The sequence below is a fragment of the Trametes versicolor genome (genome assembly GCF_000271585.1).
Source record: "Trametes versicolor FP-101664 SS1 unplaced genomic scaffold TRAVEscaffold_1, whole genome shotgun sequence".
Classification (NCBI taxonomy): Eukaryota; Fungi; Basidiomycota; class Agaricomycetes; order Polyporales; family Polyporaceae; genus Trametes; species Trametes versicolor.
The window spans coordinates 2,919,342-2,940,675 of record NW_007360321.1 but is presented as its reverse complement, the minus strand read 5'-3'; the positions used below and the strand labels follow the sequence as shown (position 1 = coordinate 2,940,675).

The 21,334-nt window shown below is 57.1% G+C and overlaps 8 protein-coding genes across 8 annotated transcripts; 6 read left to right on the top strand and 2 right to left on the bottom strand.

The window, feature by feature from the left end:
• Window positions 1–63: 63 nt before the first annotated feature.
• Window positions 64–947, top strand: TRAVEDRAFT_68446 (uncharacterized protein). Its single transcript, XM_008034855.1, has 2 exons — window positions 64–184; window positions 253–947. The coding sequence occupies exons 1-2, from the start codon at window positions 122–124 to the stop codon at window positions 745–747; spliced, it is 558 nt and encodes a 185-aa protein (XP_008033046.1). The 5' UTR covers window positions 64–121; the 3' UTR covers window positions 748–947.
• Window positions 948–1,149: 202 nt separating this feature from the next.
• On the top strand, window positions 1,150–6,588 carry TRAVEDRAFT_25788 (GAMM1 protein). Its single transcript, XM_008033670.1, has 27 exons — window positions 1,150–1,250; window positions 1,312–1,399; window positions 1,457–1,628; window positions 1,686–1,926; window positions 1,978–2,151; window positions 2,206–2,446; window positions 2,502–2,945; window positions 3,013–3,085; window positions 3,144–3,191; window positions 3,247–3,306; window positions 3,360–3,436; window positions 3,500–3,562; window positions 3,615–3,648; window positions 3,702–4,741; window positions 4,803–4,885; window positions 4,944–4,958; window positions 5,016–5,156; window positions 5,208–5,367; window positions 5,421–5,464; window positions 5,522–5,594; window positions 5,647–5,693; window positions 5,745–5,789; window positions 5,842–5,873; window positions 5,928–6,044; window positions 6,104–6,115; window positions 6,177–6,212; window positions 6,269–6,588. Exons 1-7 carry the CDS (start codon window positions 1,203–1,205, stop codon window positions 2,555–2,557), a joined length of 1,020 nt encoding a protein of 339 aa, XP_008031861.1. The 5' UTR covers window positions 1,150–1,202; the 3' UTR covers window positions 2,558–2,945; window positions 3,013–3,085; window positions 3,144–3,191; window positions 3,247–3,306; window positions 3,360–3,436; window positions 3,500–3,562; window positions 3,615–3,648; window positions 3,702–4,741; window positions 4,803–4,885; window positions 4,944–4,958; window positions 5,016–5,156; window positions 5,208–5,367; window positions 5,421–5,464; window positions 5,522–5,594; window positions 5,647–5,693; window positions 5,745–5,789; window positions 5,842–5,873; window positions 5,928–6,044; window positions 6,104–6,115; window positions 6,177–6,212; window positions 6,269–6,588.
• Window positions 6,589–7,233: 645 nt separating this feature from the next.
• Window positions 7,234–8,047, bottom strand: TRAVEDRAFT_33449 (60S ribosomal protein L15; the record flags this gene model as incomplete). Its single annotated transcript, XM_008033800.1, has 5 exons — window positions 7,234–7,329; window positions 7,385–7,471; window positions 7,520–7,710; window positions 7,761–7,915; window positions 7,971–8,047. The coding sequence occupies 5 exons, from the start codon at window positions 8,045–8,047 to the stop codon at window positions 7,234–7,236; spliced, it is 606 nt and encodes a 201-aa protein (XP_008031991.1).
• Window positions 8,048–8,815: 768 nt separating this feature from the next.
• TRAVEDRAFT_108963 (uncharacterized protein) lies at window positions 8,816–9,521 on the top strand (the record flags this gene model as incomplete). Its single annotated transcript, XM_008034854.1, has 2 exons — window positions 8,816–9,372; window positions 9,440–9,521. The coding sequence occupies 2 exons, from the start codon at window positions 8,816–8,818 to the stop codon at window positions 9,519–9,521; spliced, it is 639 nt and encodes a 212-aa protein (XP_008033045.1).
• A 441-nt stretch (window positions 9,522–9,962) lies between these two features.
• TRAVEDRAFT_108542 (ras GEF) lies at window positions 9,963–13,699 on the bottom strand (the record flags this gene model as incomplete). Its single annotated transcript, XM_008034853.1, has 12 exons — window positions 9,963–10,112; window positions 10,166–10,400; window positions 10,456–10,755; window positions 10,815–10,915; window positions 10,973–11,561; window positions 11,611–11,752; window positions 11,806–11,876; window positions 11,927–12,389; window positions 12,440–12,643; window positions 12,694–12,894; window positions 12,946–13,102; window positions 13,157–13,699. The coding sequence occupies 12 exons, from the start codon at window positions 13,697–13,699 to the stop codon at window positions 9,963–9,965; spliced, it is 3,156 nt and encodes a 1,051-aa protein (XP_008033044.1).
• Window positions 13,700–14,579: 880 nt separating this feature from the next.
• Window positions 14,580–15,253, top strand: TRAVEDRAFT_109777 (uncharacterized protein; the record flags this gene model as incomplete). The annotated part of the gene is made up of 3 exons (XM_008034852.1): window positions 14,580–14,930; window positions 14,984–15,054; window positions 15,112–15,253. 3 exons carry the CDS (start codon window positions 14,580–14,582, stop codon window positions 15,251–15,253), a joined length of 564 nt encoding a protein of 187 aa, XP_008033043.1.
• Window positions 15,254–15,665: 412 nt separating this feature from the next.
• TRAVEDRAFT_139773 (MFS general substrate transporter) lies at window positions 15,666–18,239 on the top strand. The gene is made up of 8 exons (XM_008034851.1): window positions 15,666–15,999; window positions 16,050–16,240; window positions 16,294–16,780; window positions 16,834–16,893; window positions 16,945–17,038; window positions 17,096–17,267; window positions 17,323–17,396; window positions 17,446–18,239. Exons 1-8 carry the CDS (start codon window positions 15,788–15,790, stop codon window positions 18,145–18,147), a joined length of 1,992 nt encoding a protein of 663 aa, XP_008033042.1. The 5' UTR covers window positions 15,666–15,787; the 3' UTR covers window positions 18,148–18,239.
• Window positions 18,240–18,367: 128 nt separating this feature from the next.
• Window positions 18,368–21,095, top strand: TRAVEDRAFT_33444 (DEAD-domain-containing protein; the record flags this gene model as incomplete). The annotated part of the gene is made up of 8 exons (XM_008033799.1): window positions 18,368–18,505; window positions 18,563–19,298; window positions 19,357–19,886; window positions 19,952–20,133; window positions 20,188–20,374; window positions 20,437–20,557; window positions 20,611–20,690; window positions 20,751–21,095. 8 exons carry the CDS (start codon window positions 18,368–18,370, stop codon window positions 21,093–21,095), a joined length of 2,319 nt encoding a protein of 772 aa, XP_008031990.1.
• Window positions 21,096–21,334: the final 239 nt, after the last annotated feature.

Genomic DNA, 21,334 nt, shown 5'->3' with positions numbered 1-21,334 from the left:
CCTCCAGCTACCACGGGGAGCGCCTCCCGCTCCCTCTCCAGAACGTCCGAGACAACCGTTCCGGCAGCGCACCCTTTCCTCGCCCTTCGCTCTTTTCGTCTTTCTTCCCCCTCACGACATCATGCACGCCGCGTATACGTACCTTCTCGCCTGTCTACTCCTCCCGCTTCTCGTCGTGGCACAGGTACGTGGTCTGATGGGTCCTGTGCTCCGTGCTCCTCGCTCTAACACCGCTCTTTCTCCTCACTCAAGTCCACAAGCGGGGCACAGGCTACGAGCGGAGGAAGCCAGACTGCAGCTAGCACAAGTCAGGCTGCTGCGAGCGGTGCATCGACCAACGGGACACAAGCTTCTGCCACCGGTAACAGCACCTCGCCATCCGTCGTCGTGTCCACATCACTTTCAGTTGGAGTCACCGTCGGTTCCGACCGTGTTCTCTCTACATTCACCTCTACCACCCTCATCACAAGCACCATCCTCCCCGCTGGCTCTACCGCGAACGGCACCACCGGGGCTTCGTCCGCCGCAAAGACGACGTCATCTACCGTTCCCCCAACCACTGCGCCTACGAACATTCCTACCGGCGGAAACCTTCCTGGTGGTGCACCTAGCCCAGGAGCGTCAGCAGCAGGCGGCGTTCTCGGGCCTAACGACGGTTACATCGCGGCGGCTTTGGCTCTGAACATCAACTACCTTTTCATCACGTTCGCATTGGTCGCAGGAGGGGGAGCGTTAGTGATGGTATAGGTGATTGGGGTGGTCGAGGTTTCGTAGTGTTCTCCTCGCTCTGGACGCATCTCACTTGCATGGACAATTTGTATGACCCCACGGACATCCTACTATCGTACCCCGTTGTACACGGACGGTTGCTCCGTGTCCTGATTTACGCGTAATTTCTTGGAACTTTTGCTCTCTCTCGCATCTGTGGTTATACGTCTAGAACGGGGTTAATCACATAGACTTTTGCTCTGTAAGTTCTGCCTATGTGTACCAACCGAATCGCTTGATGAAATAGCCGTGCGAGAATTGGCCAGGAGTGGCCAGAGAGGGACGATCGAGTGGCTTGACTTCGGTCGATGTACAGTTCTCTCAGGCTTTTCTGCAGCTGCAGGCCATTCTACCGCAGTACACACCTCTCTCTCGCCCGTGCATCCCTCTATAAGCCCACAGCCCCATCCCTCTTTTCGCGCTCTCTCAACGTTATGTCTACCGAAGACCACCCCGCCAAGAAGATGAGGATGGAGGCGAAGGTCAGCTCGGGTCCCGTCTTGCTGAAAAGCATTGAAGTCGACGCAGTCGCACCATTCTCAGGTGATTGGGACCCACAATGGAACCTTCCACTGCGATGAAGCCCTCGCCGTCTATCTTTTGAAGCACACTAAGGATTACGGGAATGCAGGTATGATCCTCCAACCAATCGGATGCGGCGCAATGTGCAAACTAGTGTTCTCTGTAGACCTTAAGCGTACCAGGGACCCGGCTGTTCTCAACACCTGCGACATCGTCGTTGACGTCGGCGGTGTTTATGACGAGAAGACGCAGCGCTTCGACCACCACCAGCGTGGCTTCGATGAGATCTTCGGACATGGCTTCAGCACAAAGCTCTCCTCTGCCGGCCTGGTGTATAAGTACGTATTTGACATGTCCCCGGATGTTACCCGCGTGGTGCTGATCATCTGCGCTAGGCATTTTGGGAAGCAGATCATCGCCAACAGGCTGCAGCTGAGCGAGGATGAGCCCAAGGTCGAGACCCTCTGGCTCAAGCTCTACAAGGAGTACATTGAGGCGATCGACGCCATCGACAATGGGATCTCGCAGTACCCCGCCGACCTGAAGCCGCGCTACCGCCTCCGCACGGACGTCTCTGCCCGCGTCGGTTACCTCAACCCCGCCTGGAACCAGTCGGTGGACGCGCAGACGGTCGACGTGAGTAGCTTTCCGCGGTGATTGGTTCATACTGACCGTGAATGTGCACAGGCGAACTTCCAGCAGGCATCCGCCCTGGTAGGCTCCGAGTTCATGAACCGCCTCGACTATTATGCGAATGCTTGGCTGCCTGCTCGCGACCTGGTTATAGCTGCTCTGAATAAGCGCAAGGAGATCGACCCGAGCGGCCACATCATCCTGTTCGAACAGTTTGCCCCTTGGAAGGTATGTCGACAAAGTTTAGTGCATATACAACTAAACGTTGATTCTCTCACGCAGGAGCACCTGTTCGAGCTCGAGGAGAGCCTCGCGATCCCCGAGGCCGAGAAGCCGATCTACGTGCTCTACCCCGACGAGACGGCGAACAACTGGCGCATCCAGGCCGTGCCCGTCTCTCCGGAAAGCTTCGAGAGCAGGAAGGCGCTCCCTGAGAAGTGGCGCGGTATTCGTGACGATGCGCTCTCCCAGCTCTCCGGTGTGGATGGCTGCATCTTCATCCACGCTAGCGGGTTCATCGGCGGTATGTGTTGTAAGGATTATGGCAGTGTTTCCGTTTATCTGATCATGCTTCGCAGGCAACAAGACGAAAGAAGGCGTTCTGAAGCTCGCGAACCTCGCTCTCAACATCTAAAGCGCCTCATGCAATTGTGAAGGGGAGAATAAGATGAGGGCTGCTGCGAATTGACTGGCATGTCATGCCAGGATCAACCGTCGAGTTGATAGGCCACATTGACTCTCCAGTTTGGAGAGAGCAGTACCGCGTACTTGCTTTCGCTGTCCTTCGGACATGCGACGCCTGGGCAAACCTAGGCGTATGTCTATGGTGCTTGGACACGGTGGACGGCGGGCCGGAAGGGGACTCGGGCGCTCGGCCCTGGCCTACTTACTGCACGGCTTGACTCCAGCCACATCCCACTCGACCTTCGAGTGCATCTCCATATACTGCTCCGCACTCTTGCTGTACTACTACTACTGCCTATCGTGTTGCGATGTCGACCAAACCCAGAGTTCTGTTGACTGCGAGTGCATTCGGTTCCATGCTACTCTGGGTGATCCCGATTGACCGAGTGCGGTGTGCCTTTCAAGAACGACGATGGCCCTCCTGGACATGAATCTCCATACATCTATGGGCTGTATCGTCACCTCACACAAGACCTGGGTATATACCACTCGATTGAATGCTACACACAAAGCGGTCTGCTAAACTGGTGCATTAGGATGGGATGTGAAAGTTGTCATCCCCAGCTCGCAGAAGTCATGGATCGGTGCGTACTGCTATAGCGACAACGGCTGCATAGTACGAAGCCAACACTGGTGTAGGGAAGGCCTACCACATCAAGGACATAATCAATGGGCGGTATTACTACCCTTGTGATCCTGGTACGTCTTCCTCTGACCTTCTCCGTTGCCTGTGCTCACGTACCGACGCCTAGACGGTGCGGGAGAGGTCTCGGAGGAGTCTCGACCTTTAAAGGAAGGCGAGCTTGCGGAATGGATCCTCCTAGATGGTGTACGCATGACATACAAGGGTTTGACAGCGTGAAATCATGGCTGAAACTCTGTTGTGTTCCAGACACCGGCAACTTGTGCGAACATAGGCCTTCACAACTTGTACCATGGCGAGATTGACCTCCTGGTGAGTAACGTCGTGAATACGCCTCCATACATCCCTCTCAACTCTCACGCAGATATCCGGACCCAACCTTGGGCGCAACAGCTCAGGTAAGCCCGCTCGCATACAGGCACATCTGGCGGCTCGCCTCATCACTCCTCAGCCGCTTTCGCGCTCTCGTCCGGCACAATCGGCGCCGCGCTCTCCTCTGCGCTCTCCAAAGTGCGCTCCATCGCGCTCTCGTACGGGACCGTGCTGCACCCCACCCCCATGGACCTGCACGAGCCCGCGCACCAGCTCGGCGCGCGCATCATCGGCCGCCTCTGGGCGGACTGGGGCGCGGACGCAGGCGGGCTGCGCACGGGCGAGGTCGACCTCTACAACGTGAACATCCCCATGATCCCGGAGCTCCGGAGCGAGGCCAGCCTCACGATCTGCTGGACGCGCATCTGGCGCAACTCGTACGGCCGCCTGTTCAAGGCGCACGCTCCGGTCGCGGCGAAGGATGCGGCGGTGGTGTCTGAGGCGGGCCCAGACTCCACCAACGAGCCGCCGCAGGGCACACAGGCGGGATCTCTGGACAAGAAGGCGGGGTCGAAGGACTTGGGCGCGCTGGTTTTCAAGTTTGGGCCAGACATGACCGACCTCATCAACCCCACTGCGACGAGCGTGCCCGTTGGCACAGATGGGTGGGCGATCCGCAACGGCTGGGTCAGTGTTACGCCAATGCGCGCGTCGTTTGGGGAGCCCGTGGACTGGGCTGCTGACTGTGAAGCGGATATGGAGTCTAGAATCTGGAAGATGAAGTTGTAATGTAGCTGTATGATGAAGCCAGGCCACGCTGTTATTGGTTCATCTCATCTATTCGTGTATTCGTGTGTTCGTGAGTAGCTAGGTGTCTGTCAAAGTGTACAATGCATCTGGCCGTCAAGGTCATGAGAAGGTCGTAAACTAAAAGCGGACGCCTCCGTTGCGCGTGAAGAAGGGTCGAAAGTGAACGCGCCCGGAGCTTGCTCGTCACGCGTGTGTGCCGCAGCGACTCCCTCACACGACCAGGAGTGCGAGAAGGGGCAGCGCGATACCGAGCCAGAGCACCTGGCGGAGAGTGGGAGAGTGTGGGTCAGTCCGCGCACCACCCGACACCAGGCCAGCCAAGGTCTGCTTCTTGTACACCGTCAGGGAGTTGATGTCCCATGACGCGTTCTGACACCACACAACGCCTATCAGACATGCACCACGGGCGATATGAAGTATGTGTGCGTACCACGAAGTTGCTCGGATCCATCAAGCGATCGGGGCACGTACCAGGGCAGCCCGAGGTAGCGTACGAGTTGCCTGCCCAATCGCCTACGCAGCACGCCTTATCAGTATGTTTGATATGCGACGATTCAGTCGTTTGCCTCACCGCAGAAGGTAATGTCTAGGAGACTGATCAGCGGACAGCTCGGAAATGAAAGGGAGGCTGCGCTCTGCTCACCGAAGACGATCGAGTGGTTCACGAAGTTCGAGATTGGGTCACACCCATCCGGAGCTAGCATTGCGACGGGTTCGCCCCAGCTGGAGGGATTCGGCTGCCCGTTGAGGACGTCCTGTGGAACGGCAGCCCGATAGAATGACCCTGCGTGGGTGTGAGCTGTCTGTACCCGTTCGAACACGGGGCGGAACTCACAGACGGCGATACCCTCGTCATCCCATTTCATCGCGAAGACGCCGCCGCCTTGCGCGTCGAAAATAGGACCATAGGACGCACGGCTCCACTCCGTCACACCGCAACCCGCGTTGCTATTCGCGGTACCGTCGCAATCGAGGTTTAGTTGTCCGTTCGAGCCCTGGGCATGAATAGTTGAGGTCAAAATATTGATGCGAAAGTCAATACACATACCACGATAGTGCCCGTGAAAGTGGTGTTTGGGTTGAGAGTACAGTCTGATACGCGAGCTAGTCAGCTTTTTGTACACATTAGCCTTATGGGACCGCGCGTACTGGGACCGGTGTGCCATGTCACTTGGTTGTGCGCATTATCGTGCACGCCTTCGATGATATCTATTTCACCAGTCTGTGGGTAGTCTGTCAGTGGACAGTCAGGAAGTTATGTTTGGATTACGCACGTAAGGCCACTGCCCTCCACCAAGTGTCCACCATGCAGGCCATACACCTGAACGTGCCAATTGAGTGACGTCTCATAGAACGGAGGAATTTGACGTACCACAACCCCAGGGTGCGCGGTTCAAGTCAAGAATGAACAGCCCTGTTGTATTCTCAGCACCCGAAGCCACTTGCGGTAGATTGTGTAAGCTTACCAGTATTGTACTGCGTTTGACTGGATATGCGGACGCTGCACCACGCGTTAGTGGCTGGGACTGCGGGAGTGGGGAAGGTTCGGGCTCACCTATTACGGTTAACCCCAGATGCTAGCGAGGTAGTGTCGTCTCCTTTCATAATGACCCTCCCATCGCTCGTCACGAAGGACAGGTTGTTGGCGAAGGCCGTGTCCCGGTCGGTGTAGCTGGGGGTGGAACCATGTAAGGAATACGCCAATGGTTAAGGTGTCGAAAGCATCCTCACTTGACCGTTCCACTATAGTGCGACCCTCGCAGTCAGCTCAACGCTCCCCGTATTACAAGGACGGCAAACGTACTGGGTGGGGTCTTCGCCGGTGAAGAAGTTGAACGTACTATGCACGTTACCTCCATTAGTGGACACCGCAACGCTGGGGGTGGCTGAACGTACTCGAAGAATGTCGAACCCTGGTAGATGTCTTGTACCGACCAAATGAAGCTCGAACCGTTCGCGCTGGTCTGAAGCTGGTTCGCCCGCTTGTCAAGGGTAACGGCGTGTGATTTGGTGGCATGCTGAAGCACTAACAGCAATCCCGCTCTCGCGGAGAAAGACTTCGAGGGCAAGGGTTGCAGAACAGAAGCAGCAAGCAAGGACAATAGCGTCAAAGGAAGAACGGACGGCATCGCAGCGAGGAAGCAGGGGGGCAAGGGACGGGGTCTTGGTGAGTGCACGCAGACAGATGACGGCACCACGGTTTATATGTCCCAGCGAAGCTCCAGGGGAAATGAAAAGCAGTCAATATGGATATGGCCGTCCAGGGTATCCAGTGCGTGGGGTTCTCGGACCAGTGCAAGCATGCGATATCCCGATACTATCCGGTGTCGTCAAAGTCGTGAGCGAAGAGATCGTCGGCGAGACGGAGGATATCTAGGTCAATGCAGAGCTCGGAGGAAAGAGAAGGAAGGCCGTAGCGGATCCGGAGCAAGGATCCTGTTCGACTTCGGAGCTCCCAGGGCGGACAAGAAAAGACATCGTACTGATGGTCGAATGCGTCTCGCTCAGCACACTGCGGAGCAACCAGCAGCCGGAACGTGTCCGCCTCGTGTTGTTCTGCGTTTCCAGTCGCTTCGCGGCGTCCACGAGATCCTGTCACGGTATTGTTCACGCAGGCACAGGAACTTATACTTAGACACGAGCGGCCACTCAGATGTCGCATAAACGGTGGTAATTTGCGCCCGAGGCAACATCGGACTTACGAGTAAACGCACAAGCAAGCGGGGTGGTCCACTGGAGGCGAACGAGCTGTTTTTGGCAAGCTGCACGGAGGCATACATCCATAACAAGCATGAGGGGGCATGAACGCAGTGACAGTGATACGATACGGGACAAAGTGCATGAGAAACAAGTACAACAGATCACCGGTAGCGGCGGAGGCTGAGCGTGTTGTGCTTCTTCCAGGTAGACCAGCCCGGAGAGTGGTTGTAGCGGTGGCCCTTGCCGAGACCGCGGTTCTGTTCCATGCATGCTCAGTACAGTGGCATTCGTGTGGAATGCATGAGGGCTAACCTTCTTGCCGACGGCAGTGAGGCCACGGGCCTCGCGGCGCTTGTGGACCGGCTTCGTGATCCAGTTGATCCTGGGGTCACGGCGGATCTGCGAAGAGGTCAGAGAGCGGCTACACCAAAGGGCAAAATAACTCACAGCCTTGTGGTTGGGGTCAACGAGGATGACCTCGTAGTACTTGTAGACACCGTCTTGGTTCACCCAGTACGAGTTGAGAACCCGCAGGTTACCGCACCGCCTGCCAACACGCTCCTCCGCAACACTCCTCAGGCCACGCTGGGGCTTGAGTTGGTTGACACCCTGGCGAACGGGCTTGCCGAAGGTGGCACCTGAATCGAAAATAAGCTAAAAACTCTCCGAAGTTATACGCTTCACATACCCTTGGGGACCTGTTTTTTGCGGTTACCGCGGCGAACACGGACACGGTAGATGACGTAGCCCTGCTTGGCCTTGTAGCCAAGACGGCGAGCCTTGTCCGGGCGGGAGGGGCGCGAAGCACGGTGGATGACGTTCAACTGGCGGAACTCCCAGCACCTGTGAATTGTTGAGGACGCTGTTTCTACCGCAATACTGAATGCTGGCTACGTACCGGACACGCAGAAGGAAGCGGAGGACATCCGACTGCTTCTTTTTGTACAGCTCGCCGATATACTTGTAGGCACCCATCTTGCGCGCTGAGGGGGGAGCAAAATCAGTCTCACCGCGGGACTTAGAGACACATCCAGACGTGAAGTCGCCCATCCACCCTCTTCCGTCCGTTCTTTCGCTCCCCCATCTTCACAGCCTTCTCTCGGGCATCGTCTGGACGGTCTGACAGAGCTTCGGAAACTCACCTGTTGAGTCTTGAGGATAGGCGGGGGGTCGTCGACTTGATTTCGGTCCCTGGCAAGCCCTCACACAATCTGCGCGGCAGCCGGCAACTGCCGAGATGCGCACGTGGGATTACCAAAAACGCGGTACGACGCGTAAAGGATAGCGCCCGTGAGCTCTACATGGACGCGTCGCGTCTTGGGCCGCCTGAATTAATTGCAGCCTATCACCATACGACGACCTGCCTCTGCCAGTTTCATCTCTCCGGCACACATCATGTCCGCTGCTCCTGCCAGACCGATAATTCGGCCTGTCGAGTGCGCAAACTGCAGAGAGCTGAAGGATAGAGAAGTCATCAAAATGTGCTCAGGGGTGCGCGGTGTTCCTAAATTACTTGGCTGGCCCTTGTACCGACATCAGTGGCTCGCAAACAGTGTAGAGTCATGGGCTACTGCTCGAAAGAAGTACGCGCTTTCCGTTCAGAAGGTTACTCTGACTCATCACGCTTCTCATGTAGTGCCAGAGGGCGGACTGGTGCGTGTAGTCTGTATGCTTGCCCCAGTCGCAATTATCGACCCCGCAATTAATGTGCCCAGGAAGACACACAAGCCCGTCTGCCGCGAAATGTCCGATGGTCGCGGTGCTCCCTCCCGTCCCCCTTGCCTGAAGGTAGCAGAGAGGATATCAACCGACAACGACGTGATGTGCCATATCGACGCCATGCTCATCAAGGTCCTCGACCTCGAGCACCACCCTGAGCGCGCCGAGTCCGACGCCGTGCTCATGTCCTGCCGGGTGGAGTCGACGGACGTGGAGATGGCGAAGGAGCGCCTCACGTACCTCCTCGCTGGGCGCGAGCCGCCTCCTCTGCCCGCCAAGGTCCCCAAGCTCTTCCAGATCGGTCAAGTCACATTACTTCCCAACGAGTCCGTTCCGGACACTCTGAACGTCACTGCAGAGCGGACGAAGGAGATATTGCAAGGATCAGGCCTCTTTCAGCCCGGAAGTGGCCATATTCTCGTGCGCGGAATGTGGGTCTCGGAGAAAATCGACTGGGCGACATGCTACTTCGCCCGGTGTATCACGCCGGAGATGATAAAAGATGTGTCGAGTTGGAGGAAGAAGGGGAAGGAGGGAGAGCCACCCAGCAATGAACCTCATACGCTCGCCGACCTGATCAGGTGAGGAAGCTCGCTAGGTTGTGTACACTCCTTGAGCGTCGTTCTGATTGCTGGGCTGCACGTATAGACGCTTCGACCTCGGGGCGTTGTACGACCCCGAGATGAACAAGAAGCTCACTATAGTGAGTCTTCAGCACAACCTCATCTAACCAGGTCGCTGACCCATGTGATGAAGATGGTCTCGACGAAAGATACGTAGTTCTCGGGAATTAGAGGAAATAGGCCACCGGCTCCGCACACTATTAACGCGCTGTTCCCGACACGCTACTACACGGATTGAGACTACTTACACCTCCACTGACTCTAGTCTGTATTACCATATCTTGACGCCCATCGCACCAGGTTGGAGGGAAATCGACTCTGCATTGGCAGTAGTAACTACAGTTCGTTCAAACAAGGGTTCAAAGCACAGAGCACGCATGGGGTATAGGGTAGGTTGCGATCCAAGAGCCCGCATACAAACTCATATTCAGCATAGCAACTTCGACAACAAGGGTAATACAAATCCTCGTAAAGTACCGTCATAGATATGTGCGTGTGGAGAAAGCAAGGTATCAAAGCAGCAGGGCGCGGTGCGCTGCACGGGCTCGTCAGTTCCAGGAGAAGTTCAGCAGCTTGCGGAAGATCGCCGCGTCCTTGTGGTGCGCGGGGTCGCGGGCGGGGATGCGCGGACCGCCCGACCGCAGCGGGTCCTCGTACCCGCCGTCCAGTTCGGGCAGGGCTATACGGGCGCGTTGCATCTATGTCCACATGTTAGGCTAGGCACGATATGCGTAGGCGTGAAGCGACTCACGTCGTAGTCCAAGAGCTTGTTCTCCTCGTCTATCATGAACAACTTGCGCAATTGCTCACGGTCTGGGAACCGCTCGTACTCGCCGCTCTCGCGACATCCCTTCTGGCACTGGACGATGGTGTCGATGAAACGGGCCATCATGTTGAACTTCGCCCAATGGATCTTGCCGGGGTCGTCGTCATGATAGTCGGGGTTTCCCTCGTGCGCGCGAATAAGGTCCGAAAGGTGAATTTCCCTAACACGAACGACGTCAGCGGGCGCGAAGGGAACAGTCTCGCGGGGTGACTCACAGTGCGGGTATACACGCGCCCTTCGTATTGCGCAGCGCCATCCGGTACTTCTGATGCGACCGCACCGACTGCAGGAGCTGGTCCCACTGCTGGAAGCTCTTCCAGTGCTCCGCGGACTTGGTCCTGAGAAGCTCGAGCGATTCGTCGCCCTCAAACGTGGCACTATTGATACCAGCGATGATGGCCCGCAGACCGGAGTAGTTGCACAGATTTCGCAAGCGATTAGCAACGTCGATGAACTTCTCGATCTGTCGGGCCCGGCCCTTCGGTTTATCGTGGCTGAGGATCAGCGACACCACCCTAAACGTTGCATATGTCAGCGACACTATGTAACGCCGAGCGGGGCCGGACAGGCTTACCATTCGCCGAAGTGGTTCGAGATGAGGTTGTACATAGTGATCGGATCGGACTCCGAGTCCTTCTTGCCCTGCACGAGCACATGCTGCAACCAATGGCGCGGCTGTCGGGACGAACGCGTAAATTGCATGACGACATCGTGAAAGATAGCGGCACATACCTCTATGCGCAAGAAGAACTGGCACTGTATTCGCGTGATTTCCTGGGCGATATCGGAGGGATCTGCTATCTGCAGCGACTGGCTAACTCCCTGCAGATACCGCAAGATGAACTTGACCGGATACACCACGTTGGCGTCCTCCGGCTCTCTGTGCGGGAGACGGGGCGAAGGGTTTGTTGAATTCAACGAGGGCGCTGCAATGAGCGCTTTAGCCGTCAACGGCAAGCTCGCCTTCCGCTCGCGCGCGAAGCCGGATGGCACGCTCGGGGTGCTGACCGGGACGGGTTCTTGCTTGACGGGAGGGGGGCTGGCAGGGCGGGGCGATGTTGAGCGTACGAGGAACGAATGCTCCTCGTCCGAGACGCTGGACGTGTCGGAACTCTCTTCCTCAACCTTCAACGCCCAGGAGGCATCCTTGTCCTTCAGTCCAGACACCATTTCCAAGAAAGGGAGGAACTCGGCGCCATAGTGGAGGAGATAGGTCTTAGTGATGATCGACTTTATGAGCGCGGCCAGTGCGCTCGTGGCACCGGGCACGGCAAAGTCGGTTGGGTATACGTTGAGCCACAAGTCCAGGAGTTGGCACAGTCTGACTAACGCGTGAGCAAATACATTTCGCCAGCCATAGGAAGACTTACCTCATCTGCGCATAACAAGCAAACATAGGATCGCCAGTGGGGTGGTCAAGCGATCTCATCCGCTTCTGCATAGAGAGCAACAAGGTTCGCGGACTTGCGAAGCGTCGATATGTTAGGAGGAAGTGGGAGATGAACACCGGATCTGCGCGAAGTGTTGAGTGAAAGGGCCCGGCGTATACAACAGGTTCGCCTCACCATCGTCACAGACGGCCATAAACAAGAGCTTATTCAACAAATCCTCCAAGCTCATCCAGGGAGGGGCGCGACTGAGCAGTGTCAGACTATTGCGTAGGGTGACCATCGGTCAAGCACTCACGATTCCTTCATAGACATATCTCTCGCGCCGTCGGAAGTCGAGATGTCCGTCATGCTGGAGGGTCCGTCTGCGCCAAGACCTATTACCTGGTGGGAGTGGAAAGAGCTGTGGCTACTATTCCTACCCCCATTATAAACAGAGGCCCGTTTCTTCGACTTCTCGTGCTCGGAGAGTAGGTCACCGGTCGAACGCACACGAGTGGGAGACGTCGGGGTCGAGGGCGTTCCGGATATCGAGCTACCCAGAGGACGCTGGTAGCCGCGCACCGGTTGTGCCCCTTGGGATATGGATTGCGAGGGCACATGTCCTAACGGTCGGCCTGAAATGGAGGGCTGCTGGGCGGTGTGCGCCGAGGACGACGCCGTGGGCGTGGCAGAAGACGCGCGGGAGATGTCCCACGGTGGGGGTGATTGGGAAAGCAACCAGGCGGGCGAAGCCGGATTTCGCGGCAGATCAACCCCGTCTGCAGAAAATTAGCTCTGTAGTAAGACAAATTGAGGCAGTCGAAGTTACCTAGGTCACGGAAGATTGCAGTAAGAATAAACTCGAACGCCTTCCGGATTCTCTCCTTAGATTGATCCGTTACAGTCGAGACTTCAATCAGACCAACTTGGTACTGTTGAAGTATCGAGTGGGCGTCCTTGGGGTTCACTCGTTGCGGCAGGTCGGTCTTGCACGATAGTGCTATACACGGTGCGCGCAGCTCGCCGAAGGCTCCTGCGGCATGCTTTAGCAGGAATAGCCGAAACATTCGCGAAGTCACTCACTGAGTAGATCCTCGACGTGGTGAATGGAGTTTTCGTCCGTAGCGTCGTAGCAGATGACGATCCCATCCCAGACATCCGTGGCGTCCGACCAGACCCCGCGGGCGTCGCTGAGATTGAACGTAGACACGTCGGCCTCGAGCACGCGAAGGGTATGTTCCGGGATGCCCTGTCCCGGAGGAATCGTGCCTGACCGTTGGGTATCTGATGGAGGTCAGTCAGCGTGTCGTCCCATGACGGTGGCGTATAATAGACACATACATGTGAAGACGCCTCTGCCATTAGGACTTTCTATCTGGATTTCCTCCGGTTTGCCTAGTCCATAGTGCTTCAATCCTTTCTGGATAATGGTGGACTTGCCGCAACCGTGGGGGCCGATGACGAGCAGAGATATCTCAGGAGGGGGCTGCGTCTAACACGATTCGACGTTAACGGTATTGATCACGAGCGAGTACGAAGTACTCACTGTGGGGAACTGGGTATGCAGCGGCAAGAGATTCTTCTGCTTGGAGGCCCTGAAGTTCAAACTACTGCTCCGGGGAGGAACTATTGGTGGGGGGTATTGGCAAGGATGCATGGAAGGTACTGACCTCTTGGGCTGCAGGCGGGAAGGCATAGGAAGCTCGCCCGGTCTGACAGACTGCCTGGAGTTTCCCTTCCCCTTGCGAGAGCGCCTCGACAAATCCTCCGAGCGTTCAACATCAGACTCGTCCAGAAAGATCGCGTCGCGGTCGTCTGTTGCAGTGCTAATGCTCGTCCCTCGGCTGCGCGTCGACGGAGCGGGCGGAGGACCACGTCGGTCTGCCCATGGCGGGCGGAACCCACCCGTGCTCGCGTGTGCAGAAGCAGGCTGTTGACTGTCGGCGTCAGCCTGGGAAGCACGGAAGTCGGCCGAGAGGGGGCTTGGAGGGGTGGGGCGAGCCGGGGGCATGAGCGGTTTGTTCTTGACGAACGAGTCGACTGATATGGACTTCCTGAGGCCGGTGGGAGTGGTCACCGCAGGGAGCATGGGAGGGTACAAGTAGACCGGGGAGCCATTGCCAGAAGACGAGCTGGGCTGATCCGGAGACAACGACGTGTGAGCGGTCAAGAAGGTATCCTGAGAGGCGTATGGAGAAGAGGAAGATGGGCGCGAGGAGGGCGAGTCGGACCTCTTCGCTGGGCCGAAGAGGTTGGAGGCATCAGGCATTTGGATCGGCGGGAGAGAGGGGATTTTGGGCAGGTTGATAGGGTGGTTTTTGGAAGTCATCATAGGTCGCGATCATTAGGGTGTCCCTCGGAGACAGACGAGACACATGAACACTCGTCCGGGGCGAGAAGGGCAACGAGGGGAGGGGGGAGCGGGATACCTCGCTCGACGCTCGGGGTCGGGCTCGAGTGACAAGTGTTGCGATCTGGCGACGACGGCCTCCGCCCGCCCGCGTCCGCGGCCGCACCATCATGTGACCCCTTCTGGCCTCCCTTTCCCTCGCAACTCGTTCATTAAGCACCCGCGTTCCTGGAAAATATTCCGACATAGAGCGCATATGCGCCCGAGAGGCGACAGATATATATTGGCAGTGCGCAGCAGCAAAACTGTCGTGTTCAGCTCGGACGAAGCCTAAATGTACGCTACAGTACTCCCAATGTCCTCCGCAGCTGTGCACTGTGCAGAAGCTCTATCCACGCTACTTCTTCATATTCCATGGCTGTGGAGGATGTGACATGGTGAAGCCGAGTAGCAGCGCTGAGAACGTTAATGACGAGGGAGGCATGCGCTCCTCGTGTCCTCCACCTGCCACCGATCGCACGTATCGTGCGCGACGCCAGGCCATAAAGCTGGCGTCGACCACCGCCCTCTGCTCGCAGCAACTCCTCCTGTGCGGCCATATATACCCCCAGAGCCCAAGATGCGTCAACGACGTTCCACGATGCGGGCCAACTACCACCCTTTCCTCTTCACCCTCATGACCCTGACGGCCACTGCTGAGCTCGGCCTCACCGCTTTTCTCATCAGCGCGGGGAATGAGGCGCAGACCTGGGCCAGCCCCAGGTACCACTCACTGTCCGTACCTCGCCGCTCCAAGTGCCACCCGCATCTGACGGAGAGTCGTTCCAGCCTGATTCTCCTCTGCTTCTCGTCGGCGTGGACCCTTCTATTCTCGGGCGCATACGTGCTGTGGCTCGTTGATGGCGCCGTCCATTTGCTGGCGCAGGTTGCCAGTTCCGTGGTCTGGCTCCTGCTTGCCGCCATACTATGGGTGCGGCTGCCTGCTTCCAAAGCTCGCGAATGGTGCGCTGATTGTTCCGACAGGGCGTAGGCGCGGGGCTCATGCATAACACGCGTTCCGGGGGGAACTGTGCCGGACGTCCGCCCCTGTCACGGTAGGTACCAGAGCGTGTCCCGTTTGTCCGCCATACGAGCTGAGCGTCCTCGGACAGCTGTCGCCAGACCCTCACGATGGAAGCGTTAGGCTGGACAGAATTCAGCCTCTGCTGCGTAACGCTCGCTGCAACGCTGCTGTGGATGCGCACGGGCCTAGGGAAGAGGAGGTATATCAGGGATTCACGGACGTTTGTGTAGCGGGATGTGAGTAGGCGTGAGTGCTTACCTGGACGCGTACGGCTATGTATATATGTTGGGCGATTCCTCCGACTCGGACGTGATACACGTCGATTGCACGAGGTACCGGTGGCCGCTCGGTCGGCGAACTTAGGACCCAACTTAACCTCCATAGACAGATTGCTCCGCGGAAATAATATACTGGTGTTATGCTAGAGGTGGTCGTTGAGAAGGGTGTAACTGTGATGGTGGTTCAGAGGGTAGTGGGAAGACTCGGAAGAGAGCTCGCCGGATATTAGCGCTGGAAAGATTAGATTAAACTGTCGATCACAGAGCTTATCTGATAAGGAAAGTGGCAACATCCAGGACTGCCCCACCCGCTCTTCACCGCGGTCGACGAAATCGGCTCTCCTCCCACTCTGTGCTTGCCCCTCCGTTCCAGGGGAGTCTACCTCTACACCTGCGCTTCTCTCTGTACAAACTATCAGGGTGTCACTAGAGCATACAAGTCGCTTTCCCCCTCTCCAGTCTCCTCACACAGAGTCGGATTCTAGGATGTCTTCTGGGGACCACCAGGCCCATGCCCCGTTGCTCACCGACTCCCGCGAGGAGCAGGAGCGCAATGAGTACGAAGAAGACGTACTGAACGAACGGGTTGCGGAGGAGCTGCTACATGCGGAGTATGACAGGCCGACCCCGGCAAGAGCGTACTTCATTCGTTCACTTGCTCTGCTGTGTGCATGCTCGCTCAGCATAGGCAGTCATTAGTACGTTTCGCAAGCTCTCTAAAACGCCTCATAATTGACGCGTGAGCTAGTGCAACTTATATACTCGGCCCACTCAAGTCCCGTCTAGCTCGGGAAATGGGTACGAACAACACCGAGTTCTCCCTCCTGATTTCCGCCTTCTCGCTCAATAGCACTTGGACACCGCTCGTCGGCGGATTGCTTGCAAGCCGACTGGGAACCACTACTACTAGCATCCTTGCGACCGGCGTCATATTTCTCGGTGAGTTCACTCGGCACGCTCAGCACGAATCCACGCACTCACGCCTGCGTTAGGACAAGCATGTCTCCTCATTGGCAACTTGTCCGACAGCGTGCGCATGATGGCCTTCGGGATGTTCGTATTTGGCCTTGGCGTTAGTCCCCTAGCGGTGGTCCAGGAAACGATCATCGTGCGCTTCTTCAAGTCCCATGGTCTCGGAGTCTCCCTCGCCCTCGGGCTCGTCGCCGGGAAGGGCGCATCCTTCATCTCCGCGCTCACATCATACCCGCTCTCGCAGCGTTTCGGTCCGCACGCGCCATTCTATGCTTCTACGCTGTTGACGGCGTTCTCCTTCACGATCAACTTGGTCTACGTCTTCTCGTCGAAGTGGCTCGTTCGCGGGTCGGGGACGGAATTGGAGGCGTCCGAAATCCATGCCGAGGCCCACTCTCGCGCTGCGTCTGCCGCAGATATGACCGAAGCCGAGGCCTTGAAGGAGGTTGCCAAGAAGCGTATGGTAAATCTGAGAGATATTACCAAACTCGGAGACGTGTTTTGGGCGTAAGTGTCGACACTTATCGGGGCTACGAACGAAATGCTCACAATGGAATCAGTTACATAGGACTCAATGTCCTATGTGGTGCCGTCTGGGCGCCCTTTACCCATCTTGTTGCGTAAGAGAGAACGGTCTGAATGTTGCACTCTTTGATTGACCATTATACCAGCAACATACTGCAGCGCCGCTTCGACCTTGACGAGTCCGACGCCAGTACCAAGGGCTCTTACGTCCTGGCCGGCAGTGTTTTCTTGTACCCCATCGTAAGTTTTGTCGCTCAATCACATTGCCAATATCGTGTTCATCGAAATACTGTGCAGATTGGGCTCGTCGTCGATAGAGTTAAGAGGCGAAACATCGTCATGAAACTATTCCTATTGTCTGCTACTCTGACCCTGGGGTGCTACATATGGCTGGCATTGCCACCTCAGTTTACGAAGACACCCATCCCAGCTATCATTTCCTTCGCAACAGGACACGGATTCTCACCTCGTGAGCAACATCAGAAAGCTACTACTGACCAACGTACTGACACGTTCGACGGCAGTACTATTAGTGGTCATCGTCCCGCGCATCGTGCCCTTGAAGTACGTCTCGACCACTCTGGGTGCGCATAAAGCGGTATGTTGCCACGCACCCCGATTATATTCACCACTCACTGGATTTTCAGCTCGAGCAAACAGGCTCTACCATCTTCCAGACTCTAGCGGGGCTCGCTTTGGACATCAAGTCCAAAAAGTCCGCAGAGAGCCTGTCTCCGATAGACGGCGACGACGGCGACGTCCAGTTGCTCCTCAACGCATTCGTCATCCTCAACGTCTTCGAGATCATCGGCATCATCGGCCTCTCACACTTGCACAAGAAGCAGCAAGCAGTCGCAGCGCGCCGCATGAGCGCCCTGCTCCCCACCGTCGTCGACGGTGACGAAAGCGACGAGGAACCCTCAGAGGAGCCTCGGGCGGGCAAGAGGTCTGGAGCAGACGATGAGAACTGGCGGGCAGAGTCGCCCGAAGGGAGACGCCATCGACGGAGCAGCACGCTTAATCGACACCTCCCGCTTCCCTCATCCTCGACCCCGGAGCAGAGCATCCCGCTCTTGCACGGTGGCTCGCGATCGTCGACTGTGCGCGGGAGTCGATACCTCGTCGATGCGGTTGTCGAGGAGGAGCCTTCTGGTCCGCCGGTGCACGTGCAAGTAATGCGCACAAAGGCAGAGGTTTGGAGGGGGGAGTTGTTCTCCGTGATGTGCGGCGTGCTAATTGCCTTTGCTTGGGTGCTCTTCATGGTCACGGCGTGGCTGAAGCTGCGCTCGAGAGAGGAGAGAGGTGGAGGAGGAAGCGGTAACGTTACCGCCCTTGCGTCGCACTCGTGATATCTGTGGACTCCAATACCTTTACTATTTAACTCGATGTATGCGTAGTAACATTATTGCCGTGCAACATACTACATAATGTACAACGAACGCACCACACCCAAGTGCGCCGCCAACTATTGCAGCAGTTGCAAATGCGATCGGCGTGAGACGCCCGCTTCGGGCGGACCGATCATTGACGTGAGCGCTTAAATTATTTGGACTTTGACACTTTGCGCTCATGGCGAAGGCACCCACTGCTGAAGAGGCTGTAGAGCTCAACCCTGAATTCACGTTTGATCTATCTGGGGACCCTTATTCTGAGTTTCTTGACGAACATCTCGATGTGCAGGACCTCGTCAAAAAGGGCTCCAAGCCGGTACGCCGCCTACGGGTATGTTCATTGGTGTGGCTGCTCACAACGACCTCGGTTTAGGACCCCATCTCGGTAGACGACATCATAGCGCGGAGAAAGCTTCGCGCGACCAACGGGAAGCGGAAACGGCCGCTAGAAGACGAGGGGGACGACGGAAGCGATTCCGAGGATGAGGACGAGGATGAAGACGAAGAAGACGAGCTGGATAGCGCGGACGACTTGTCGGAAGGCTCGGATGCATCTGGCGAGGAGTTTGACGGTCTATCTGCGGATGAAGACGAAGAAGACCCTCTAGCGACGTCGGACGAAGAGGCTGGTGCCGAGGCCGAAGAGGATGAAGCCATGTCCGACGAAGAAGACGAGGACGCTGCCTCCTCTTCTGGGGACGACTCTGAAGAGGAGACCGAGGCGCAGAAGGAACGCAAAGCCGCGTATTTCGACTCTGAACAGGGTCCCGCCGAGGCGCACACGTCCTTTCTGTCCATGAACCTCTCCCGACCCATCATCAAGTCCATTACGACCCTGGGCTTCACCACCCCAACCCCCATCCAGGCCGCTACTATTCCCGTTGCACTCCTAGGCAAGGACGTCGTCGGTAACGCTGTGACCGGTTCCGGAAAGACCGCTGCGTTCATCATTCCGATGCTGGAACGGTTAATGTACCGTGACCGAGGCAAGAAGGCGGCTGCGACGAGGTGTCTCATTTTGGCACCTACTCGTGAATTAGCGGTACAGTGTTATGAGGTCGGCTCGAAGCTTGCTGCTCATACAGACATCCGCTTTGCCCTAGTGGTCGGTCAGTATGACGTCTTTACACGTGCAAACATGTATTCACCCTTGTTTGATATTTATAGGTGGTCTGTCGGTGAAGGCGCAGGAGACGAACTTGCGTACACGACCGGACGTCGTCATTGCTACCCCAGGTCGTCTCATCGATCATCTCCGCAACTCCCCCACCTTCACCCTCGATGCTCTGGACATCCTGGTCCTCGATGAGGCCGACCGTATGCTGGAGGACGGGTTTTCAGACGAGTTGACAGAGATCATTACCTCTTGTCCCACTTCGCGGCAAACTATGCTGTTTTCGGCCACGATGACTGACTCCGTGGACGAACTAGTCAGGATGTCGCTCAACAAGCCTGTCCGGCTGTTCGTGGACCCCAAGCGCTCCACAGCGCGCGGCCTCCTCCAAGAGTTTGTCCGCGTGCGCGCTGGCAAGGAGACGGAGCGCTCAGCGCTCCTCGTCGCGCTGTGCAAACGGTCGTTCAAGGCGCGCGCTATCATCTTCTACCGGAGCAAGAAGCTAGCACATCAGATGCGCATCATGTTCAGCCTACTCGGAATGAAGTGTGATGAGCTGCATGGCGACCTCACTCAAGAACAAGTGAGTCGACAAACAACAACGCCCCAGCGTCACCCGACAGACCTGCTCACACTATTTTTGTATAGCGACTAAAAGCCCTGCAGCAGTTCCGGGATGGCCATGTAGACTATCTGATGGCGACCGACCTCGCGTCCCGCGGGCTGGATATCAAGGGTATCGAGACCGTCATCAACTATGACATGCCTGGGACGCTCTCGCAGTATCTGCACCGTGTCGGCCGAACGGCGCGTGCGGGCAAGAAGGGACGGTAGGGAGATCTACCCGATAGAAACAAGCTGCGCGCTCACGCGATAACCGACAGATCGGTGACTCTAGTGGGTGAGGCCGACCGCAAGCTGCTCAAGGCCGCCATCAAGCACTCTTCTAGCGAGGACCAGGTTCGACATCGCCAGGTCCCAACGGAGGTGCTTGCCAAATGGGCGCAGAAGCTCGCTGGGCTGAAAGAGGAGATATCGGAGATTCTGCAGGAGGAGAAGGAGGAAAAACACGTGAGCGTGCTGGTGTTACACAGGACCATACACGGCCAACTGACCTTGTACTCCGTTGACAGATTCGCCAAGCTGAGATGGAGCTCAAGAAAGGCCAGAACATGATCGAGCACGAAGCGGAGATCTTCTCGCGGCCCGCCCGTACCTGGTTCCAGACTGGGAAGGAGAAGGCCCAGGCAGAGGGTGCGTCGCATCAGCTTTTCATTTCCGCCCGTGCTCAGAGATTCCCGCGCCAGCGCTCAGCAAGTCCCAATACGAGGCTGGCTTCGACGCGGGCCAAAAAGGCAAGGCAAAGCAGGCGGCGGCGGAGCCCAAGGTACGTCATCTGCGCTCCCTGATGCGGCCGGGGGCTGATGGACACGGCTGTGTGTGGCAGCCCAAGCGGGACAAGTTCGCGGGTCTCACTCGACGTGCGAAACGGAGAAAGATGGCAATGGAGGACGACGAGGATGCGCCGGAGAGCGGTGCGATTCGTGCGGCGGTGCGGTCGGCGAAGAAGGCGTCGCGACCCGCAAAGATTGGCGAGCCCGAGCGACGGCCAGCGTCGTCGAAGAAGAGAGACAAGAAGAAGGCTGCGCGATCGAAAACTGTCACAAAGCGGAAAGGCGGTGCGTTCGAGAAGGACGGTGGGCAACGGCCTGCGCGCGAGGGTGTCCGGGCGAAGAAAGGGGATGTCATCGGCGGTATGGGGAAGAAAAAGGGCGGGAAGCGGAAGGCGTAGTACTTCTGCTTGCACATGGCTGTATTGGCTACACCGCCGGCATGCGAGCCCCGCGGTGTACCTCGAGTGCATTCTAATTCGGAGGTCGTGGGATCGCTCGTTACGGCCGTGGGCCATCGAAGGGTGTGAGCGCGTGTACCGTCGACGGCGATGTACCACTGTCGGTGTATAGCCTAACTGCAGTCCGAGCGGGCAGCTGGCTCAGGAGGACCACGACGAGTACCGCCCCGGCGAAGCGG